The sequence below is a fragment of the Megalopta genalis genome, chromosome 10 (assembly GCF_051020955.1).
Source record: "Megalopta genalis isolate 19385.01 chromosome 10, iyMegGena1_principal, whole genome shotgun sequence".
Lineage (NCBI taxonomy): Eukaryota > Metazoa > Arthropoda > Insecta > Hymenoptera > Halictidae > Megalopta > Megalopta genalis.
This window is the reverse complement of record NC_135022.1, coordinates 16490334-16511129: the sequence shown is the minus strand read 5'-3', so window position 1 is coordinate 16511129 and position 20796 is coordinate 16490334. Positions and strand designations below refer to the sequence as shown.

At 48.4% G+C, this 20796-nt stretch overlaps 3 protein-coding genes across 16 annotated transcripts in view; 1 reads left to right on the top strand and 2 right to left on the bottom strand.

Moving 5' to 3' along the window:
- LOC117219918 (uncharacterized protein CG43867) overlaps positions 1 to 15954 on the top strand; it is a 167865-nt gene extending 151911 nt beyond the window's left edge. The window contains exons 4-21 of one of the 3 annotated variants that reach the window (XM_076524847.1): positions 5114 to 5281; positions 5560 to 5745; positions 6465 to 6667; positions 7196 to 7427; positions 7805 to 7979; positions 8050 to 8286; positions 8401 to 8692; positions 8771 to 9044; positions 9121 to 9510; positions 9581 to 9754; positions 11770 to 12059; positions 12300 to 12633; positions 12703 to 12942; positions 13015 to 13151; positions 13220 to 13349; positions 13419 to 13628; positions 13694 to 13829; positions 13899 to 15954. In XM_076524847.1, coding sequence (XP_076380962.1) covers positions 5114 to 5281; positions 5560 to 5745; positions 6465 to 6667; positions 7196 to 7427; positions 7805 to 7979; positions 8050 to 8286; positions 8401 to 8692; positions 8771 to 9044; positions 9121 to 9510; positions 9581 to 9754; positions 11770 to 12059; positions 12300 to 12633; positions 12703 to 12942; positions 13015 to 13151; positions 13220 to 13349; positions 13419 to 13628; positions 13694 to 13829; positions 13899 to 13963 — 3873 coding nt within the window. In that variant the 3' untranslated portion in view covers positions 13964 to 15954. Of the gene's footprint in view, positions 1 to 5113; positions 5282 to 5559; positions 5746 to 6464; positions 6668 to 7195; positions 7428 to 7804; positions 7980 to 8049; positions 8287 to 8400; positions 8693 to 8770; positions 9045 to 9120; positions 9511 to 9580; positions 9800 to 11766; positions 12060 to 12299; positions 12634 to 12702; positions 12943 to 13014; positions 13152 to 13219; positions 13350 to 13418; positions 13629 to 13693; positions 13830 to 13898 lie in introns of all 3 variants that reach the window. The other 2 variants (XM_076524845.1, XM_076524846.1) reach the window with 2 other exon arrangements.
- Naa20A (N-alpha-acetyltransferase 20 A) lies at positions 15945 to 17125 on the bottom strand. Its single transcript, XM_033469473.2, has 6 exons — positions 16933 to 17125; positions 16820 to 16844; positions 16636 to 16726; positions 16423 to 16552; positions 16228 to 16364; positions 15945 to 16154 (listed from the first exon to the last, which is right to left on the bottom strand). The coding sequence occupies exons 1-6, from the start codon at positions 16983 to 16985 to the stop codon at positions 16069 to 16071; spliced, it is 522 nt and encodes a 173-aa protein (XP_033325364.1). The 5' UTR covers positions 16986 to 17125; the 3' UTR covers positions 15945 to 16068.
- A 1536-nt stretch (positions 17126 to 18661) lies between these two features.
- Lmpt (four and a half LIM domains protein limpet) overlaps positions 18662 to 20796 on the bottom strand; it is a 124916-nt gene continuing 122781 nt past the window's right edge. For all 12 annotated transcript variants that reach the window (XM_076524852.1, XM_076524853.1, XM_076524848.1 and 9 more), the window contains one exon: positions 18662 to 20703. In XM_076524852.1, the coding sequence (XP_076380967.1) occupies positions 20546 to 20703 (158 nt within the window). In that variant the 3' untranslated portion in view covers positions 18662 to 20545. The remainder of the gene's footprint in view (positions 20704 to 20796) is intronic.

Here is a 20796-nt window from a genome sequence, read left to right as displayed (position 1 = left end):
AAAAATCAGGAACTGCACCCTCCGGCGAGCCGTCACCCTTTACCGACTGCCACCCTGCTTTCCCGCGCGTAATACACCCTCGAATATACCATCTACCACCTACCGTCCGTGGGCAGGCGTATTCCCTTCCTCCCTTCTTGGACTCGTTGGCTGATCATCGACGGCGTTACCTTCGTTCTTCCTCTACTTCTCGTTTCGCACTACGACAAATGGAAGGTTTCACTCCGCGGAACGAAAGGACGAACAGAATGTGCACCGTCGAGCAACGCAAAATCGAGATATCTCTGTCTGGCGTCCACGGTAAAACGAGACTCGAATGTCGAAATCCCGAGACTCGAGCGAGGCGAAGGAACTCGAATAGGAACGAACGAAAGTCCCCGGGCCAAGTTACCCACAGGCCAAAGGACTTTTGCGAGGACTCCGTCGGTATTCTCTCGATATCGCGGGTGTCAGGGCGCATGTTGGTTCGCATTGATTTTTGCGGAGGCGCGAGAAAGACAGACCGCCAAGACGGGAGAAAGACGGGGCCAGCTGGCTGCTCCGGAGAGGAGAGAACGAGGGCCTAGAGGACAGAGGGAGGAGCGACAATATGGCCGAGCAGCCGGCCGGCAGGACCGTCGTTTTGTTATGACCTCGAAATTCGACGGTGAAGTCGTCCGGCGTTGGTGAACCACGTGCATCCGCGGGCCGGCGTCCGCGACCGCGAGTACTCGGAACACACCGTCTTCGTGGCCTCGATCCTCGGTCCTCGTGGTCTCGATCGCGGGAACGATCGAGGGGCTGACCAGCTCGGACGCGACGTCGACATTCGAACCACCGCGACTCGAGAATTATGGATCCCCGCAGGTGACATCGATGAAAGGTAAACCGAAACTCGCCCTGCTGCCTCGTATTCTCGCGATCGATCGTCTCCTGACGCGATTAACGTCTCGCGAACCGCTTGAATCTTTAATGGCTCCTCCGAGCATTCTGCTGCCCGAACACGTCACAAGCTGCTTGTCATCTAGCCCGAGTTTAGCCGGCGTTTATAGGCTCGTTCGCTGCTACCTCCGACTTCCGAGATACCCACGGTAAATTATCCCGAAGTCCTGGAACCGCCGATGCTTTTCTCTCGTTTGATCGCGCGTCGTGGAATCGACTTGGTCGGTTAATTGGATAAGGATCGTAGGCTGTGTCCGAGAAAACGGCGGATCGACGATCTCGCGGAACGATCGACGAACGCGTCCTCGCGGCTCGGCGAAAGGGCGAAACGGATTTACCATTCGCGGGGCGGCTTAACGACCCGCTTTGACGGGACGTGTCGCGTATAGAATTGGACGGCAGCCAATTCATGAGTAATCCGTGTTTCCCGTGAGCACCCGCTCGCAGCGAACGAAATAAAGGCGCAGCGCAGACGATCCTTATGCGCTCCCCGCGGCTCCTTTAAATATTTCAAAGCCGCTGCGGCGCGGCAGGCTCGCTCCGATGTTGCTCTTTCGCGTCGCCCTTCGCGACCCTGACGGCAACCCCCTTTTTATGAATCGATCCGCTTGTCGAGCGCTCTTTATCGAGCAGTCACTCTCCAATTAAATCATTCGAAAATACACCAAGCCCTCCTCGACTTTGCTGCGAAAGCATCGAAGCGTCGCGCGACTTTATTCTTCGAGAGCGAAGACGGTTTTCGAACAATTTTCTCCGAGAATCCGTAAACGTTTACAATAAACGTCTCTGTTCGTATCCTGCGGATCGTCCGCTAATTTCGTAATGCGGGCTGATCGTGTACGTCGCCGACGATCCAGCGCAATTCGTTGATCCGCTTCTCACGCGTCCGCCGGTCGTTGATCCATTTAGCCTCCGCCGCAGCCGCGTGGTCGTCAGATGTCTCTTTTTTTTCTGCGGCTGCCCCATCCCCCGAGGAATCGCGCGGTTGAATGGCTGTTTCTCTGCGTGTGTACGTGCACGTGAACGGACCCGTTTTGGCGGGAAGCCAGCGCACGGTTCGACGCCGCTAGGGCGAGGAGGACCGGTCTTTGTCGCGTGCAGGCGCACGTGCGCCGGTCCAGCCTAAAAAGATAAAGGGACCGGTCTGTCTCTGACTCCCGCGGCAATCGACCCGTTCATCCTTTCTACAGCGACCAAAGCTGCCTTCCGCGCGGCTGCACCGAGACAATTAGCATCGGCCGCAACAAAAGTTTCCCCCGAAAAGCTTGAACGCTACCGGAAAGTTCCAAGTTTGCGATATCAATCGCCGGAAGATCTTTCGACGACGAAAGTCGATCCGAGGCCGCGAACTACATATCTCGAAGCAGAGTTACGGAAAGGGCTGATCTCACGGCTCGTGATATTCGCCTAGGTCGTTGAATCATCCCCGCGCCCGATAATCGCCGATTATCCCCCGGCCCGGGACGATAAACCGAGAAAGCTGTGGGAAGCAAGATAAACCAGGAACGTGGAATCCGACGTGCGGCTCGGGGGAATTCAATTATCCCGTGACGGAGCTATTTCTGGTTTCGTATCGCTTTGCTTTCAAGCCTGCGCTCCGGCAGAAGACGTTCGTCGAATCGATAAATCTCGAGACGCGGTTCAAAAATCGCCGGTCACGTTCGACGCCGCGCTGAACCGCCGGTTCGGGTCGTCGGCCTCCTCGCCGCCGGAGAGGAGAGCAACCAGCCTCTCCCCTTTCTCTCTGCCGAGAGAGGGAACTTGTCTTCGGTCTCCGCGCCGGAGGAAAACGTGGTCGCGGCCGAGGACGGGGCGCAGCGCAGGCCTGCGAGAGATCGATGAGTCCTCGTCTCCTAACGGCGATCTTGCTCTTGTCCTGGCTCTCCCCGCGCGGGGATCCTAGAGGGAGGATAGTTTGAGGGTGGTCGGGGGTAGCAGCGACAGTTTCGCAGTCCGTGTGCCGGCTGTCAGGCCGGTCGGCTCGCTTTGGGGTGGCGCGTGCACACAGGAGTCCGCCAGGACCTCTACGAATTCTGCCATTGGCCGCGAGCCAACGTGACTCATCGCCTCTGGGAAACGGAAAGAGAAAGAGAAAGAGAAAGAGAGAGAGAGAGAGAGTTTACGTGCATCGGTTGTTCCGTTTCGTTCAGTTCTGTTCGATCTACGGCGTCGCGCGTACCTTGCTCTTCTACGTCGTCTTCTACTACCGTAGAAGAACAGAGGAAAACCGAAGCGTCGCGAGACCGCGGCCGGCTGCTGGGAGTGTCCTCGAGGCTCGGCGGAGTGTCCTCGAGGGAGAGAAGCCACGCGGCGAAGGGTTTAAAGGGATCCTCCGGCACTCGGAAGCCACGGATCGGCTATCATGGCCACTCGTAGCCTCGGTAAGCCTCGAGCATCCCGTCTCTCCTCCCCAGGGGAAAACTGGATCAACCTGGAATCCGTGTGCACGCGTTTTAAAGGCGCGACGACCATGCTTCGGGGGTCTCGTGGGCTCGTTGCACCCTCCGAGGGGGTGGCGACATGGCCGCTCGACGACGCTCGACGACGCTGCACGTGGCGGACTGTGATCTCATACGGGAACCACCGTCTTCTCTCCTCCAAGACTTCCGCTGCCAGCCGCCCGCGAACCTTCGGGGAACGTGGAATTATCGTTCGCCTGGCCAATCTTCCCTCCAGAGCCTCGTCGTCGAGCGACGTGCTGACTAGTTCATTAATTAACGAAGCCCGAGTAGTGAGCCGAGACTCCCAAGGCTGGCGTTCATAGGGTTCTCAGTTGGGAATCGGAGTCACCCTTAGGGAGAAATTACACGGCGATTCTCCCGCAGGGTATCGCTTCATGATTCCCACCCCCCTCCTTCCTGGTCGTGGCCGACGGTAGTTTCTTCCCGAAAGAACTGTTTCGTCTACGTTCGTGCATTCTACAATTCGTCCGAATTTGTGTACAATTTCATCCTCGATGAAACCAACGGGAAGCTGCAATTGCACGAGCACTTGCGTCCTCAGGATCCTCGCTGTGTTCTCGAGAGTATTGCTTCAACTAGCGTCCGATTCCATCCTCGACGATGCTCCTCGCCGGTAGAACGTCTCCAATGGCATGTCCTATCAGTCCGAAACGGTCTCCTCCCTCCAATCCGAAAGGAAGACAAGCCCTTTCCCTTTCGAAGCTATAGACCGACATCGGGGTCGCATCCTAACAGCGTCTATTCCAGGGAGCTAGGCGACGAAGCCAAAGCGGACGCACGCTAAAGCGTCGCTGGGTCTCTCTGTCTAACCCTTTCAACGACGGCCTCTCCTTTAAATACCCGGAAACCCAATGAAACAGTGAGCGAGGAGAGAGCGTCGCGTCGGCGGCGCGGCTCTGGAGGGGGTCGTTCCTGGAGAGCTCGTGGGAAAGAACGGCAATGAACGTGAAAACGAGCGGGTACGCGAGGGTGATCGATATAACTCGCGGCGAGAGCACATGCAGGCCAGGGGTCGGGAGGAAAACACTCGGCCATAGGATTTCCCCGTGCGCGTATTGATTTTCTCGATACCGCTCTCCCCTTTTGGTAGTGGACGTGGCTCGGCAGCGTGCACGTCGTCGCCGCTTACGTACGCTCTACGTGCCGTCTGCACCGGTGTGCGTGTCGGTGAACGTGATATCGATTTTTGACAGCTGCTGCGAAAACGAGCACCGTCGTCGGCCAGCGCGCAGCGTCGTGTGTCGGAGAGTATAGAGAAAGGAAAAAAAAAGGGGTGCACGAGGGGTTCTGTGCGCGCCCCGTCGCCTAGCCCCGCGCGGTCACGCGTTTTCGACCGGACGAACGCTTGTTTATTCGGTGCCGCTGTCGCTGGCACGCCGCGATGACGCGCGTGCTCCTCGCGCCTTGAGTCGAGAAACGTCGACGTCGGTTCTGCGCTCTCGAGGATCATCGAGAGGGAGAGCGGGTTCTCGCGCGATCCGCGCCATGGAAATCCGATGACCGAGTCGACGGCTAATCCTAGAAAGCCTCTGGGACTCTCGCAAAATCGTCTCACGGTAGCCAAGTTCGATGGGAGATCTCCGGGCTCGACGCATCGACAACGAGACGTCCACAGCCTTCGCGCCGTCGTTGTCTCGCGAACGTGTTCGGACGTCGATGCGTCGAGTGTTGTGCTGGCGTCGGAGCCATCGTAGCTTGCACTTCGATGATGCTGTTTCGCTTTGCCTCAGGTACGGATGATGGAGGAGCGGCTAGTGAAGGGTGAATACTGCTTGAGCACATCCGGCGTTGGTTCTCCACCGCATTCGCTGCCGTCGACTTCCGGTACGCAGAATGACAAGATCGAGGACGTCCACTGCGCCTGCATATCCAAGCTAGAGACACAGGTCGAGGAACAGGTGAGGACTTGCTTCTTGAAAGCGCGTTTAATGCGAGCCAGCAGCTGAGACTGGTCGCCGCTGAAAACTTCCCCGCCTGTTTGCCTTCACTTTCTCTCTCTTTCTCTCTCTCTCTCTTAAACAACCACACCGTGTTGACTTTGCAAGAACGAAGCGGGGTGTTCGGGAAGTGCAACACCTCGCGAACACTCCGCGGGCTTGTTATCGGCGCGAACAGGCTTCGCGGTATCGCGCTGATAAGCGTCGTCGCGACGGCTCTGATTAATAATTGCTCGCAGAGGCAGCTCCGACTTCAAGACGCGAGGCAGGTCGAGGCGAAAGCCGCCAGAATCAAGGAATGGGTGACCAATAAGCTGCGGGAGCTGGAGCAGCAGAACCAGCATCTGCGGGAACAGAACAACAAGTGCAACCAGCAGCTGGAGCTCCTGAGGAACCACATAACGAACATCGGCCTGAAACCACCTGTGAGTGTTCCCATACGGGTAGAGACACGACAGCTGACGCACCGTGGCCCGTCGCGGTGCGTGCGGGACCCTCGTTAGACGGACCTTCCAGAGCCGGGTGTCCACTATCGCGTGACGTGCTTCCGTCCATTTCGGATCTTTTTCTCGGCAAAAATTCAATTTCGCAGATCGCACGAGGAAGATAGATCGCCGGGACACCGGTTCGGCTCGGGCTCGCGTGAAAATATGCAAAGGGACACTTCGCGATGTTCGTAGCATTTTCGTAAACCGCTTTTGCGAACTGCATCGACGATTCTGGAGTTCGGGGTGACCTTGACTCGAGGTCACCCGCCAGTACCACTTCGAAGTCGCTTTTCCTTCTTCGTCCGGATGCGACGAAGTATGACGTCCTCTCTTAAAACTGTAAACCGACCCTCGTGCAACCCTGCAGTCAAGGGTTCCGCATCGTTCCGTTTCAAATTGTTCGAATTGTAAGAAGTTTTTCGTACGAAATGAATCGGATGAGTTTCTTAGTTCGAACACACATTTTGTAATCAAAACAGCAAGACCGAAACAGACTGAACAGCAGTCTAAATGAATTCGGTCTTGTAATTTTGATAAAGGGGCGCATGTCGGACATCTTTAGGGCTCGGTAGGTTAAACGATCCTTCGATTAAATTATTAAACTTGTAAAGGCGGTATTAAATGAACGATTGACCTTTGCAACGGTTGGGTTTCAGGCACCGACGAGGGCGTCGCTGTCCCTGGAGGTGGATCCCACGTTGCGCAGACGATCCGAGAGCCTCGAAGGAACGCCGCAGGCGGTTCCGGAAAGCGTGCAGACCGCGGTGGCGGAGCCTCAAGCCGGCACCAAGCACCGAAGACACCTGTCCGCTTGCGGGACCATCCAGCGCGGTATCCCGACCACCAACATGGACTCGAGGTAGAATCCTTTGCCCGTGACCGCGGCACGCTTCTTTTCTTGCTTGGCGATCGCTTCAGCTGCCTTAACAGCCGGCGCGGCGCATAACGCTCTCTCGCGTAAATGTATTTCGAATCTCCTTGGGAGGTCTCACGACGTGATAGCGGCGCCCGACTCTCGAAACTGTGGTACCCTGTAACGTCCTGAGACTTCCTGCGGGGATCTGTCAACCCGTGTACCTCTTCTCGACGATGTCACTGTGACAGCGGATCGAAATCGATTGGACGCTTCCAACGCTGCTTCGCGCTATCACGAGTCTCTCTCTCTCTCTCTCTCTCTCTCTCTTTCCTCGCGGATCGACGCGGGAGCCGGGGAAGAAACGGTCCTTGGACGTTCAATTGATTTCGAGCCGACGCTGCAGCTTCCTCTTTTCTTTTCCGTATGGTCTATCGCTTGTCCGGCGTCAACTGAAAGCGCTAACGCTGATCGCAACCAGGCTGGTTCAATTAGTCCTCTGCTTTATGCTTGCCGTTTCTTTCTCCGCCACAGTCTTTTGTCCGAGGAGCTCGCTGCAGCTGTCGAGAACCTGGTGATGCTTCCGAATATCCCCGGAGTCTCGGAGACCAGCAGGGACAGTGGTAGCTCCGAGGCTGTCCACGATTATGCCGAGATCTACACGCCGAGCAGAGAGGGCATGAATTGGACGCAGAGCGCGCAGGGACCTCGACCTCCGACACCACCGCTGCACCGGTTTCCGAGCTGGGAGGCCAAGATATATCAGGTACGGAGACACTGTTACGGTACCGTCAACATACGGTCGAATTATCGAACCACGTTGCTTCGATGGTTGCGCGTCCAGAAACCCAATGGACCCAGTGCGTTTTTTATATTTGTCTCGGGACAAGATGATCGAGACGCGACGACTGGAAGACGCGCGTCTTTGGCGATAGTACGCGTTCCGTTCGATAACAAGAGCTTCGGATAAATTAGCAGAGATCTTCGCGAGCATTTGCCTATGAGTCACACCTGTTGTCGAGTTCTCGGGGAACGGAATAGATCGGCCGCGGATTCCGGAGCGAACGAGCGATGCGGCGGAGCGTGCGCGCCAAGTTGTTGCAATTTGTAACGAAAGAAACCGGGCGCTCGCCGATTCCGTAGGTAGCCGATGGCGGGCTTGGCATCGGTCCACCGACCAACGAGGAATCCGCGCCTTCCACGATGACCAACACGACCAGCTCGTCGAAACATTCCCAGGCAACAGGACACAACTTGACTGCGCACAATTCCCAAGGCTACTGCGATATTTCGGTTCCAGTGTACGCGACGGTCAAGGGTAGGTTTCTCGTCTTCGAAACGCGTCCGCCACCGGAGCTTCGTGTCCCGACGATGCTTTCATGTTCCAGGACGAGCCAGTCAGATCAGGTCGATGCCATTCGGCGACAGTTCCGACGACAGCTCGGACGGCGAGGATCACCCGAACCAGACCGAGACCAACACCAGAATCACCAACAGTTCCTCGGACAACACGGACTCGTCGCTCGGCAGCGGAAGCAGTCCCTCGAAGAGCGTCAAGACCACCAGCAGCCTCAGCCCCGCCAAGAGGAGCTCCAGCGGATCGCCCAGCAAAAGCGTGAAGCGTGGTAAGTCTCTTTGAGAAAGCATCTGTCGAATTTTATTGTTAGTCCACGGAGTCTCTAATCCTCCTTGATGGTATCCGTCAACCCGAAGATTGGTTCTAACTGTAACATTTGCAGACACCTCGCTGGAATCCGGCTTGTCCGAGGACTACGCGATACCGCCGGACGCTTTAAGCTCAACTTCCCTGGAGTCCAGCATGCCCAGTCTCCTGATGCGCGTTTCCGGCGAGAGTCCGAAGCGGCAGGAGTCGCTGGAGAAGACTGGTCACCTGGCGAAGCTCGGAGGGAAGCTGAAGACGTGGCGGAAGAGGTGGTTCGTGCTAAAGAACGGGGTGCTAACTTATTGGAAGAGCCAGAACGACGTGAACAGAAAACCTCAGGGTCAGATCGTGTTGGACGAAGTGTGCAGGTAATCGTCTAGCAATCCTCTAGCAGCTTCTTTTCGGTTTTGCGAACGGATGTACGAAGTACTCTGATTCCTCGATAGGATAAACAGGGCAGAGGGTGCCGCCACATTCGAAATAGCTACCGGCAAAAAGACCTACTACCTAACCGCGGACTGCATCGCCACGATGGAGGATTGGATCAGGGTTCTGCAGAATGTACAGAGGCGGAACGCGACGAAACTTCTGCTCAGCAAAGAGGACAACAAGCCGACGATACAGGGCTGGCTGACCAAGGTGAAGAACGGGCACGCAAAGAAGTGCTGGTGCGTCCTCATTGGAAAAATGTTCCTTTACTTTAAGTGCCCTAACGATACGGTGAGTCCTCTACTTTTTTGAATCTTCGATTCGTTGGGTTGTCCAGTTCGTTGAGTGAAATATGTTTTTTCATTAGAATCCTATTGGACAAATAAACATGAGGGACGCGAGGGTGGAGGAGGTCGAGCACGTGTCCGACAGCGACAGCGAGGAAAGAGACGCCGAGTGTCCCCACGAGAGGACCATCGGTATCTTCCCAACCCACCAAGGCCCTACCTATTTGCTGATGCCGCATAAACAAGACAAAGACAACTGGTTGTACCATTTGACGGTGGTCTCCGGAGGCGGGCCCAGCGCCGGGACTCAATACGAGCAGCTGGTGCAAAGACTGATGGAAACCGACGGTGACTCTAGTTGCGTTCTTTGGAGACACCCGTTGTTGCTCCATACGAAAGAGAACATCACTAGCCCGCTAACTAGCTTAACATCCGAGGCCTTGCAGACCGAGGCTATTAAGCTATTTAAGGTCTCTAAACAAGTCTTCTAAACAACGTTGATTTTTCTCACAAGCAACTGACCAGACGTTTCTTCCATAGGCATGTCAGTTGTTCATGTCGGTGGCCGTGGAGCAGGCAGGCATAGATTATCATGTGGTACTAGCGCAAAATGCGTTGCAGCAATGCTTAGACCAGCCTGAGCTGCAATCTGAATTCATCTGTGCATTGGTAAAGCAGACAAGTCGTCACACGCAACACCGTTTGGGCGTACAGGTAAAAAAGGCCGCCAGACTTGTGTCGCTGGGTACTGCGCGCGTTGTAAGTCCTGCTTATTGTTTAACAAACACTCTGAACCCTGTACCATTTTCACAACCAACGGTCGATGCGCACTATCAAGCAACAAAAAAATAATAAATATGTCAACCTCGAACGCGTGCACCTCCTCGCCGTTCACCAAACTTCTCGTACCCTCGGGGGTTCAGTTTGGTGAGCGTTCTATTGTACGGGGTGCACTATTCGACGGTTCAATTGGAATAATAGTCTGATGACTCTAGAGTCGAATGATCTCGCGTTCGTTGATTCCGAGTCGAAGAAATGGTACATTGGGTACGCTTAGTCAAGTATTATACGGATAATCTTGTTAACGTAGAACGGTGAACTGTGTTTGGTTTTGCCTTTTTCCCTGTTGTTTTTCTGTATTCTCGAGAAGACTAACTGATGTTAATAACAACCACTTGTTCGTTCGTTCGCTCGTCCGTGCGAACTATAATACTTGACGAAGTCCTTTTAACAAATGAGAAAGAATTTTTTAGTTTTAACATTCATTCACATTTCATTTTCATTTGCTGCTTTACGTGTGCTCTTCCTAGGCTACTCTGAAAATCGCATGCCGTTCTCTTCCAATTCTTCGTTGATTCTGTTTCTTAGGCGGAACGTTAAAAGTTCACTATCTTTCTATTTTGTTGCATTTCAGTTTCTACATCGTTCTCTTCTGTTCCTTTAAATAATATTCTTTTTTAATTTTTTTTTTCTATTTATTTTCGATTAATTGTGTACTTTTTAATATTTATACATGAATACCCGATCACCTTACCCTGATTACCACCCTATCATGTGAGCTGAACATATTTCGACAATTTCATCTCCTTTCACGTATCGTAAATTATAATCAACAAACTAACTGCCCCGCATCCATTCATCGATCATTTCATCGATGCATCGATCACGCGGTCATGTGCCCGGTTTTTTGCGATCCGGAACGAACAGACAATTTTGAGACGATAACGGTAGACGCCCGGTTGCCTTTGTCAAAATACGTTCTGCGGCACACACACTTGCAGAATGGTATGTTGGTGTACATAAGAAACCACACACAGATAAACATCTTTTTATAGATTGATTTTTCTTTCTGTTTCCGTAACGTTTTTTTGCTGAATAGCTGATTACGATATTCTCTGTTTTGAATGCTGCTTAGAGAACTTAGTCGTTTTGATCATGCCGGTCTCATAAGACGGGTCTAATTAAGGAAACCACGGAAGCTAGAATCCTTGCAGATTCGAACACGTCCGTTGACAAAAAAAAGATGTATTAATCGAACGAGACACTGCGATACGAGATCGATAATGCGGCAGCATTGTCGTCGATCCGTCGTCGTGTGGAGTTTCGCAAAACGATAAAAGATACCTCAAGAAATAGAAAAGAACGCGTTTCGTTCGTTGGTGCGTTCACCAAGAACGATCGTCGAACGAAACGCTTTCGGACGGCATCGAGAGATAGATCTCGCCCGAAGACGAAGAACCGAGAAATCAAACAACGCTTCTCTCATCCACATTGTTCTTAATTCATTCGGATTGTTGACGGTCCATGCGTTTTTCTTTCTTTTTTTTTCTGTGATTAACATACATGGAGAGTTGATGCGTTTAACGGTCCCATTTCGATTGCTTTACATACTAACAGACGTATGACGTTCACGAGTGACCCACATAGTCGAGGAAAGAAAGAATTTGGTTTACCAGCCCTTTGTTGAATGAACGAGAGAGAATGATTTAGTTCTCGCGTAATTAAAAATTCAACGACCTTTGTTCAGAGGTCCGTGATCATTTTCCGATTAAGAGTAAAGAAGAAGCGAGAGCAAGCTTAAAGATCGAACAAACGATTCGAATACGAAGACGGTGGGTGCGCGGTGGTCAATTAAAAAAAGAAAAGGAAAAAAAAGAAAAAAGAAAGTAGTAGATTAGGTCTGGTTCGATCCAGGGATCTAGTAGTATGCCAGCATACCATTGCAGCAGCTCCTCCTCTGCGCCACGCAATCGCTGTTCACCTGCGATACGCAAAGTCCCGCGGCAAATGGCAGCGGTGAAAATGCGGACGCGCAATCGACGGCCTCCACTTCTCACAGTCCTCCGCTCACGCAGGGCCATTCTACGTCTACGATTCTGGACTGCAAAACTAACCCCGCCCAGTACGTTCTTATCCAGGGGTGGCAGCTGCTCGCCCTCGCCGTCTCGCTTTTCCTACCCAGGAACAATCGACTACTCTGGTACCTGAAGCTACACCTGCAGAGAAACGCCGATACCAAGTGAGTCTCATCGTCCTCGTTAACGCTTTACCCATCGGCGCTCACTTAAAAGTCCTTCAAACGTACATAATTGAAGAGCGTTCAACAGCGACAGCAATTTTACTCAAGGACCATCGAGCCGTCTTGAGTTTTAGACTTCGAATAGCTAAGGCGTTAAAATCAGTCTTTCCCGTTAAACGGAGCAGTTTTATGTTTGCCCTCAGAAGTTAGAGAACTTGAACTGTTTCTTGTTAACGATAGGACGGAATGCGGCAAGTACGCAGCGTACTGCGAAAGAGCTCTGGAGAGGACCCTGCAGAACGGTGGCAGGGAGGTGAAACCCTCCAGGATGGAGGTCCTATCGATCCTGATGAAGAACCCTTACCACCACTCCCTGCCGCACTCGATACCTGTACATTTTTTAAACGGAACCTACCAGGTCGTCGGCTTCGACGGCAGCACAACGATAGAGGAGTTTCTGAACACCTTGAACCAAGAGATCGGTTGCCGAGACGTTCACCAGTCTGGTTTCACATTGTTCAGCGACGACCCGATCGAGAAGGACCTGGAGCACTTTATCGATCTTCAAGCGAAGGTATTTGACGGAAAATTTGTAACCGAAGGGTTTTGTAAGCGACATGTTTATCGATCGCGTTCGTTGTAGCTCTGCGATATCATCTCAAAATGGGAGACTGCATTAAGGGAGAAGGGCTCTGGGAAATTCGAAAATACCAGGCTGGTGCAGCTGACGTACAAATCAAGGTGTTACTGGCGACAGGCGGCTAAGATGGAGACCGACAGGGAGAGGCTTCTTCTGTGCTACCAGGTGAACCAGCAGGTTGTGCAGGGCAAGTTTCCGGTGAATCGGGAGCTTGCTTTCGAGCTAGCATCCCTAATGGCTCAGGTACTTTCTCGTCACATTTGGAACAGGTTCGAGATCGTTGGAACGATGTTTGTCATCTACGAAGTTTTTCAGATCGATTTCGGCGAGTATAACAATGACAAGGCTCGAGGGAGTGGGCCCGGAAGCAATCCTCATCATCTGGTCCTTCAGGCTCTGGACAAATTCTACCCCATACGATACCGGACAAACATCACTGCCGATCAGTTGAGGCAAGTACAAAAGATTTAGAAGAGGGTACTGGATGGATCTTCCAATAAGAGGTAATTTTGTTGCGCAGGGAACTACAAGAGAGATTACAAGAAAAGTGGATCGGCTTGAAAGGTCGTAGCGTACTAGACTGTGTTCGTATATATTTGACTTGCACCAGAAAGTGGCCTTTCTTCGGAGCTACACTTTATCAAGCAAAGGTGAGCGAGGAAAGAGAAAGCCTCTTTTTCTACAAGGTCATATCGGAACAATTGTATTTCTTTCCATAGTTAAAACAAGCCGAACCGATAACCGTGTGGATAGCTGTTTCGGAGGACAGTGTAACGTTACTAGAATTACAGACGATGGCAGTCATGTGCCGCTACAATTACGCTAACATAGTTACATTCGGTGGATGTTTAGATGACTTCATGCTCGTCGCCTGCCCTGACGAAGGGGCTGCTGAACAGAAGCTGTTGTTCGCTCTTTCGAAGCCTAAGGTACGTTGATTTTTGTTAGCATCTGGTCCGTTCTAAATATTCACATACTTTTTATATGTTTACAGATTTTGGAAATAACGTTATTGATCGCTGACTACATGAACGCTTTAGGACACGCTTTACCTGGAACACCACAAATGAACACATTAACTCGTAACGGGTCTCACAGATCGATCAAATCCACTCTCAGACCTACCACTGGTACAAATACACTTTCTCTCACCTGTTTATACTCATTTCTAGATATTAATGAAATAATATTTGAATCAGGTTCGAGCTGTCTTCCAACGCAACCGGATATTTTAAAGTCTACGCCAGATCACCAAAGACCTTAAGAAGACTGGTCAATTCGATTCGGTAAAGGAAGCAAGGGAACAGATAGTCGGTTCGTGAAAGTCTGATCTAGCCAAGGCACTAACTTTATACTCGAAGGGTACTACATTCTGTATTATAAAAGAGTCCTCGTGAAAGGAACGCTGCGAGTAAAAAAAAAAACAAACGACGCGCGACAGCATGTGCTGTAGTTAATTTTAGTTGCGTTTTTTGTGTAAATTAGAAAACGATGCTTACGAACGACGTACATACTTGTAAATATCCGACAGCATGCGAGGACAGAGACAGATATACGTTCACACATGCGCACGAACACGCAGAGACATTAGACACGGAGACACTGTGTGGTCCACATTATCGAATATGTGGTTGACTGAAATCAATTGAGAAACGATACGCAAACACTGCCTAAAAAGTAACGTTAGTATGTCTAAAGTTACATCGAATAGTTTCGTTTCGGGGGAGAGCTGAGGCGTCGCGCTGAGACTTTTTGCTACCGTATTTATATACCAAATTCGAGGAACGTGTTTAGCGTTAGTGAGAACCTACGTAAAAGCAAGGGCGGTGTATCGTATACTATGTATATAATTAATCAGAGTTAACTGGATGTTTAGAAGTCTAGCGAGCGATGCAGCGATGTACCTTTGTTTTTTCTACGCAAGAACACATTGAAAGGAAAATTCTTGATTCTTGCCAAAATCGACTGCAACACAAACAAGAACGCACGCGATCGTTGTCAACTTGGGGATGAAGTGTGCAACGGATTCTTTTTTTTCTTTTAAACGCAAGACATGTTTAGACGCAGCAACTGTACCTACTGTCGATGTAAGATTCTACGTTTTCGATTATGAATTGTATGATACGCGATATGTAGCTGTTTCGTTTCGTTGTAGGCCCCTTTTAACATTTTACGTCTTTGAGTATTTTGTAATCTGAATCGTTGGAACGACCGGTACTCGGACAGTAAGTACAGACAGTATTGAAACGTAAATCTCGTTAAAGCTCAATCGTATGGGTGAAACAGTTTCTAATGGAATAACGACAAACGAACGGAGGGTTACATTAATTGTCATGTTATTTTAATAACAACTAGTCTCTCATATTTTCTATTTATTTAACGTTTAAGCGAATAAGTTCGTTTTATATAAGGACACGACCAAATAGATGTAAAATGGGAACGCGATTTTTTCTTTGACGATTAGTATATCGTTCCTGCGTAATTGTATGTGCAACAACAACAACAACAATTTTGTACTAATCGAACACGGAGTGATCCCGTTGATACTATAGAAGTTTTGTACGCGCTTGACGTGTCCTACGTAACTAGCAAATGTCTTCCTTCTCTTTAGTAACAAGAAATAAAATAAAGCAAAGTTGAATGTAGGGCTTTCGTGCAATATGTACAAGACTTCTATATAATTTTTGTAATTCCTGGGATAGGCTGAGTATGATTGTGCCTCTCTGAGCAGAGTAGACAAAGTAAATTTTATGCACGGCTTCGTTTAGCGCATTGAAGAATTTATATAAAGAGAAGAAGAATAATGAGAGATGAAAATGAAACGATCGAACCTCAGATTACTGGGAGCAGTACAAAGATATGCAAGAACGACATTTTGTCTTTAATTTTTATAATACGCGATTATAAGAAAGAAAAAAATAATAATGCTACTATTCAGGCGCGTAGCGTCTTTGTATTATGATGCAGTAAAGTCACTGATTCTGTAAATATCACGTTAGGCTTAAGTATCTAATTATAGTAGAACGAGAGAAGAGAAAAACGGACAGCCGAGAAAAATTCAAACAATCGTCATAAAAATTTCCTGCGATCGTCTTTGAGCTGTCCGCGATAATTCTACTGAGCCTACCACCTTACATTTCTATTTATTATTTATTCGCATAAAAATGACGCATAAAGGGCACGAGCGGTGTATAGCAGAAAGCATTGTACTATTGTACAGAAACAAGAAATAAACTGCTCGGATCTGCATTTTAAGAGATTATTTATTCACTTTAGGCAGTAAAAGTCTTGTTACTATAATGATTTCGTATCGCACATGTGCATTATTTATTTTTCGTAGATTCCGCAAATAAATATTTATACATACAATCAATTTACTTCTTCTGGTGTTACTGGATGAGTCAATGGTATTACCGATTTCTTTTTCAAGTCTCGGGAAAGTGCCTTTCTCATGTCTGAAAGGAATGGAGGAAACATTGAGTTTGAAAATTATAAAATACTGTAAAAAGATATTAAACAATTCTATACCAAAAGCATCCTCGTCTGGATCCCCATTATAATATTCTAAAACAGTTCTGTATACAATATACCCTAACTGTTTATACATTTTGATCGCCACCTTGTTGCTGACTCTAACAAAAAGATCTACAAAGTAGGCTTGTTTCCTGAAACAAAATATATTCAACAGATGTTTGTAACCATAACTCGTTTGCATTAACTCACTTTTCTGAAACCTCTTCAAGGAATTTAATCAGCATTGCAGCTAGGCCTAATCTTCTATAACTAGAAGAGACTGTGAGAGCAGTTATGTGACCATGCCATTCCTCCCTGTATCCCTCTGCCTTTCCCATAACTTTGATAGTTTTCAAAGAAAGCAAATCGCTAAGTTGACTGGTACTCATTCATGAATGTTCGAGTAAATGCTGTAGAACTTACTGTAACCCATAATTTCTCCACTTGGTGATTCTGCCACTTGAAAATACTCGGGCCAATGGGCCAAATAATGCGTATAAAAAGAGAGTCCATACTACAGAGTACGAATGTAAGGAAAATTTCGAGTTAGTAATACCATATTTATAAGATACTAAACAATTGTCTACACACAAAGGTAAAAGGATACAGTTTCCGTCAACGGATCCAAATTCCTGGAAAACAAGATATTTTTCAAAGTATGATTACATTATTACATTTACGTCTAGGTTAGAAACGCTACTGTTTTATTTATTTACTTACACGGTATTGAATATGAACAAATCGTTACAAGTGAAAGGCCTAAGAGTCGTCATGTTTAAAAACTGTAAACTGTATTTAAGAGGAACGTATAATAAACGTAACTATCACCACAATTTAACAAATATAAACTCCATGCAATTTCCGTACGAGAGAGCGGGCTGATCGGACAACATAGGTTATAAACGTGAAAAGAGCGCCATTAACGGCAGCGGCAAAACGCTCAGATTGGTAGACAATTTTACCGACAGGCGAATACAGTTACAGATTTAAAAGAGACGTTTGAATATACACACCGTATGTATTTGTGGTTTACAAATCATAAAACGTGTCATAATACAAATACGTGACTTTACGGATTCAGCAAGTTAGTATCTGCTGTACGGATTTCGTCGTTGGTAATATATAGAGATGTGTAGCTGCTTCATAAATACGAGATGAAGCCACCGGAGATTTCAATTCGAAATGAAAAAGAAACTCAATCCAAATAGAAACATTCTCTGAATGCACGAGAAATGCAGTGGCATTTTCTTCTATCTTTTGAACCATTGAAGGTATTGCAATGAAATTTTCACTAAAAATGTTTAAAAATAATCATTCTTAACTTTAGGTAATTAAATATCTTTTGCAATTGTTAAGCAATACTTTTTAATCAATTTTGATTGATATTTTTGATAAATATGGAAAATAAATCTGGAAAACAGTTTTTGATGTATGTATGTGGTATAAATTGAATGATACGTAGCAGACTATTAAATTCGTTCCAAAAACGTTATTGTCTTATGAATATCAAAAAATAAAAATTAATTTGATCTTGAAATCCTCCCCCTTACAAAAAGGATTAGTTATACTATACATATAATGTCTCCCTTTATACCAAAACTGTCTTTTGTAAAACTAATTTGTTGATAACTTGTAACAGAATAACCAACAGTCGAACTTGGTTACCAGTTTGAGCGTTTTGACACTACATAATTTGGCGCTGTATGAATTCTTATCATAGCTTCTTGATTTGCCCGTAAGAAGCGCCACTATCATTCCAGCAGCAATTGATTCGTACCGAATCTTACATTGTATCTTATGGTGAATAGCGGCAAAAATCATCTGTTATCTTTATTTTTAACAATTTATACGTGGAAAGTGTATAATAAATAATTAATTGCAATACTTTAGAGCTTAGTTAAAGCAATCTCTTAAAGTCTTGTTAGTCTTCTCTCCTTTGATTATATTTGTTGAACATCGGTACTTCTAAGCGCTACAAGTGGAAAAAATCTGCACTTTTGAGTACTGTCGGTCCAAAAGATCCGTACTTTTGAGCACAGAAATCAGGCAAGTGTGTATTTCTGAGCGCTACGATGACGAAAAAAAAAAGAATCAGGAAAACAATTAGGAGAACGGTAAGGAAAAATATGAGGAAAAGATCGGGAAAGGAATAAAAAAACGACCACGAAAGAGATCACAAAAAGACCAGGGAGTGGACCACGAATCTAAAAACATTTTCCTCGATCTCAAAGAGGCGAACCGCCGGAACTCTTCGAAGCTTTCGGAGGGTCCGTCACGAGCATGAGTCAAGAGGAAAACTGGCAGTTTACAGAAACGTGTCTCTATTTACGCACTTGGAAACTGCCACTATTGCAAAGTTACTAGATGTCTACGAGATTTGGACTTTACTGATAATTATAACATCGTCTCCCTCCGATTTTCTATAATACGGAAAAATAAATAGACGGTGTAAATAATTACATTTATTTGTTTATCAATTTTACAGAATAACAGTGTATACGATACGCTGAATATAGAATAATCTCTGCTCTTTATCCTTTACTAATTAAGGCGATTAGTATGTGAGTGATCGGTAAGAACATACAATAATATAGCACGTGTAATTTATTGGTCATCGGTGATCACGGTCCTTTATTGTTCGCGTCGAACGATTCTTCTTTTAATCTATTAATTCTCTCTCTTTCTCTCACCCCCCCCCCTTTCTCTCTATCTCACTTTCTCTCGATACTTCGCTACGGTTCGTCTCTGCAGAGATATCGTTCGCCCGTTATCTCGCGCGTTCTAGTTTCGTTTCGCGGGCGGTAACGCAATAAATCTCCATCGAGTACCATGTAACGATCGTTGCGTCGCGAAGACACTTGTTATTCCTATGTACTCGTGCGGATAAGGCCACAGATAGTGTTTTCTTCCGCGTGTGCGTGTGCGCGCACACGTCCGGTATGCGTGCGCGGGTGCGTCGGAGGCTTCGCCTCTCCGATCTCTCCATCGTTTTCGGATAAATAATATCGGGTTCGTGTGCAGAGTCGCGATTACTTCTCACGGAGAAAATAGAGAACGCGCGCGCCTCCGATTCTTCCGAGTCACCCGGGCTCGGTCAAGGTTCCGGAAGCGAATCGGTTACTCGAACGCCTGGATTCTCGAAGTTCTCGATCTCGGTATCACAAGAGACAAGCTCTCGGCTCGCAGGGATCCAGCCGTGATCCCGAACGATTAAGACGATCTCGACCGATCGCAGGTCCCGCAGGAGAACGCTCGGAGGTACGAAACGGGTTGGAATCATCGCTAAGAACTGTCCACACGAGCCCACACTTCCAGTTAATCGTTTATTAAGTTGCACGATCGCGGCACGCATCGTACGCGGTACATGATCGCCGAGCGAGTGACAAATAGCCGGCGGGCTCGCGTACGACGCGCACTCCCGTGTAAACAGCGTACACATGTATTCTATCCGCGTGTGGTATGCGCGCGTGTGTGTGAGTTTAAGTTAAATAAAAATAACATTATTCGTTATACGTATATCAAATTTAGTTTCCATAAGAATATATAGGATTCATCTTCGTTTTTTTCCCCGCGTTGGTCGCGATCGTTCCTCGCCGGCGCGCCACTCTCTACCATTGTACAAAGCGAAAGGAAAAGAAACGAGAAACGAAAGGAAAGAAAAGTAAAACAATAACGTTAATAATATAACAATCACGACGGCACGGGTACGGTAGCTTCGTTCTTTCTCTAATTCAACATAGACGTAACAACTCGGCGACAGTGATTCATTTACAATTTAAGGCGGTTTGATTCTCGGTTCTTATCGAGCCATCACCTCGTTCTTCCTCACCGAAGCACCGCCGGTCACCGTCGGTCACCGACGGTCACCACGATGACGGAGGAGTCGAGATCTCGAACGACTACGGTCTCTCTAGAACTACGTGGCTGGGAAACGTCCCCGCGAGGCAATCGTCGCGGGCTGATCGTCCCAGAGGGTTCGGGGTGTCGATGAAAAGTACCGCGTTCTCGGCGGTGGTTGTTAGAGGCACGTGCATATACATAATACACCTTCGTTTCTCGAGAGTGAATGGCCGAGGATGGGGAGGGGGAAGGAACACGGTAATTTTGATCGTGGGTTCTCCCTGGTTTCGAGAACTGTGAACGATTTTGAACGAAGCTTCCCGCGGTTGGACTCCACCGTGGCTCCTCTCGATCGCGTTTTCGGGAAACGAAGCGTGGTTCTCGTTCCAGGGGATGATCGCGGGGCGAGGGTAGTTATCGATAATCGGTCGTGCTTCTTCTCCGCTCTTCGTTCTTCGTTCCTATCGACCGACGCCAAGAAATTCTGGCCCGCTTACATCAGCTTCATCTTGGCGCACTCCGGGCAGATGATGTCTTCGTGGTCGGTGATGAAACCACGGCCGACCAGCGAGGTTTTGCAGCCCGCGCAGATGAAACAGTCGTTATGCCAGTGCCTGTCCTCGAAAGAGATGAAGCGAGTGCCGCCGATGCCTGCAGATCGAACCAAGTTTCTCAGTGAACCTGTCGCCATTCGACCGTGGATCTTTATGCGTTTGCGGTGCAGTAAGAAAAAGCGCAAGAAAT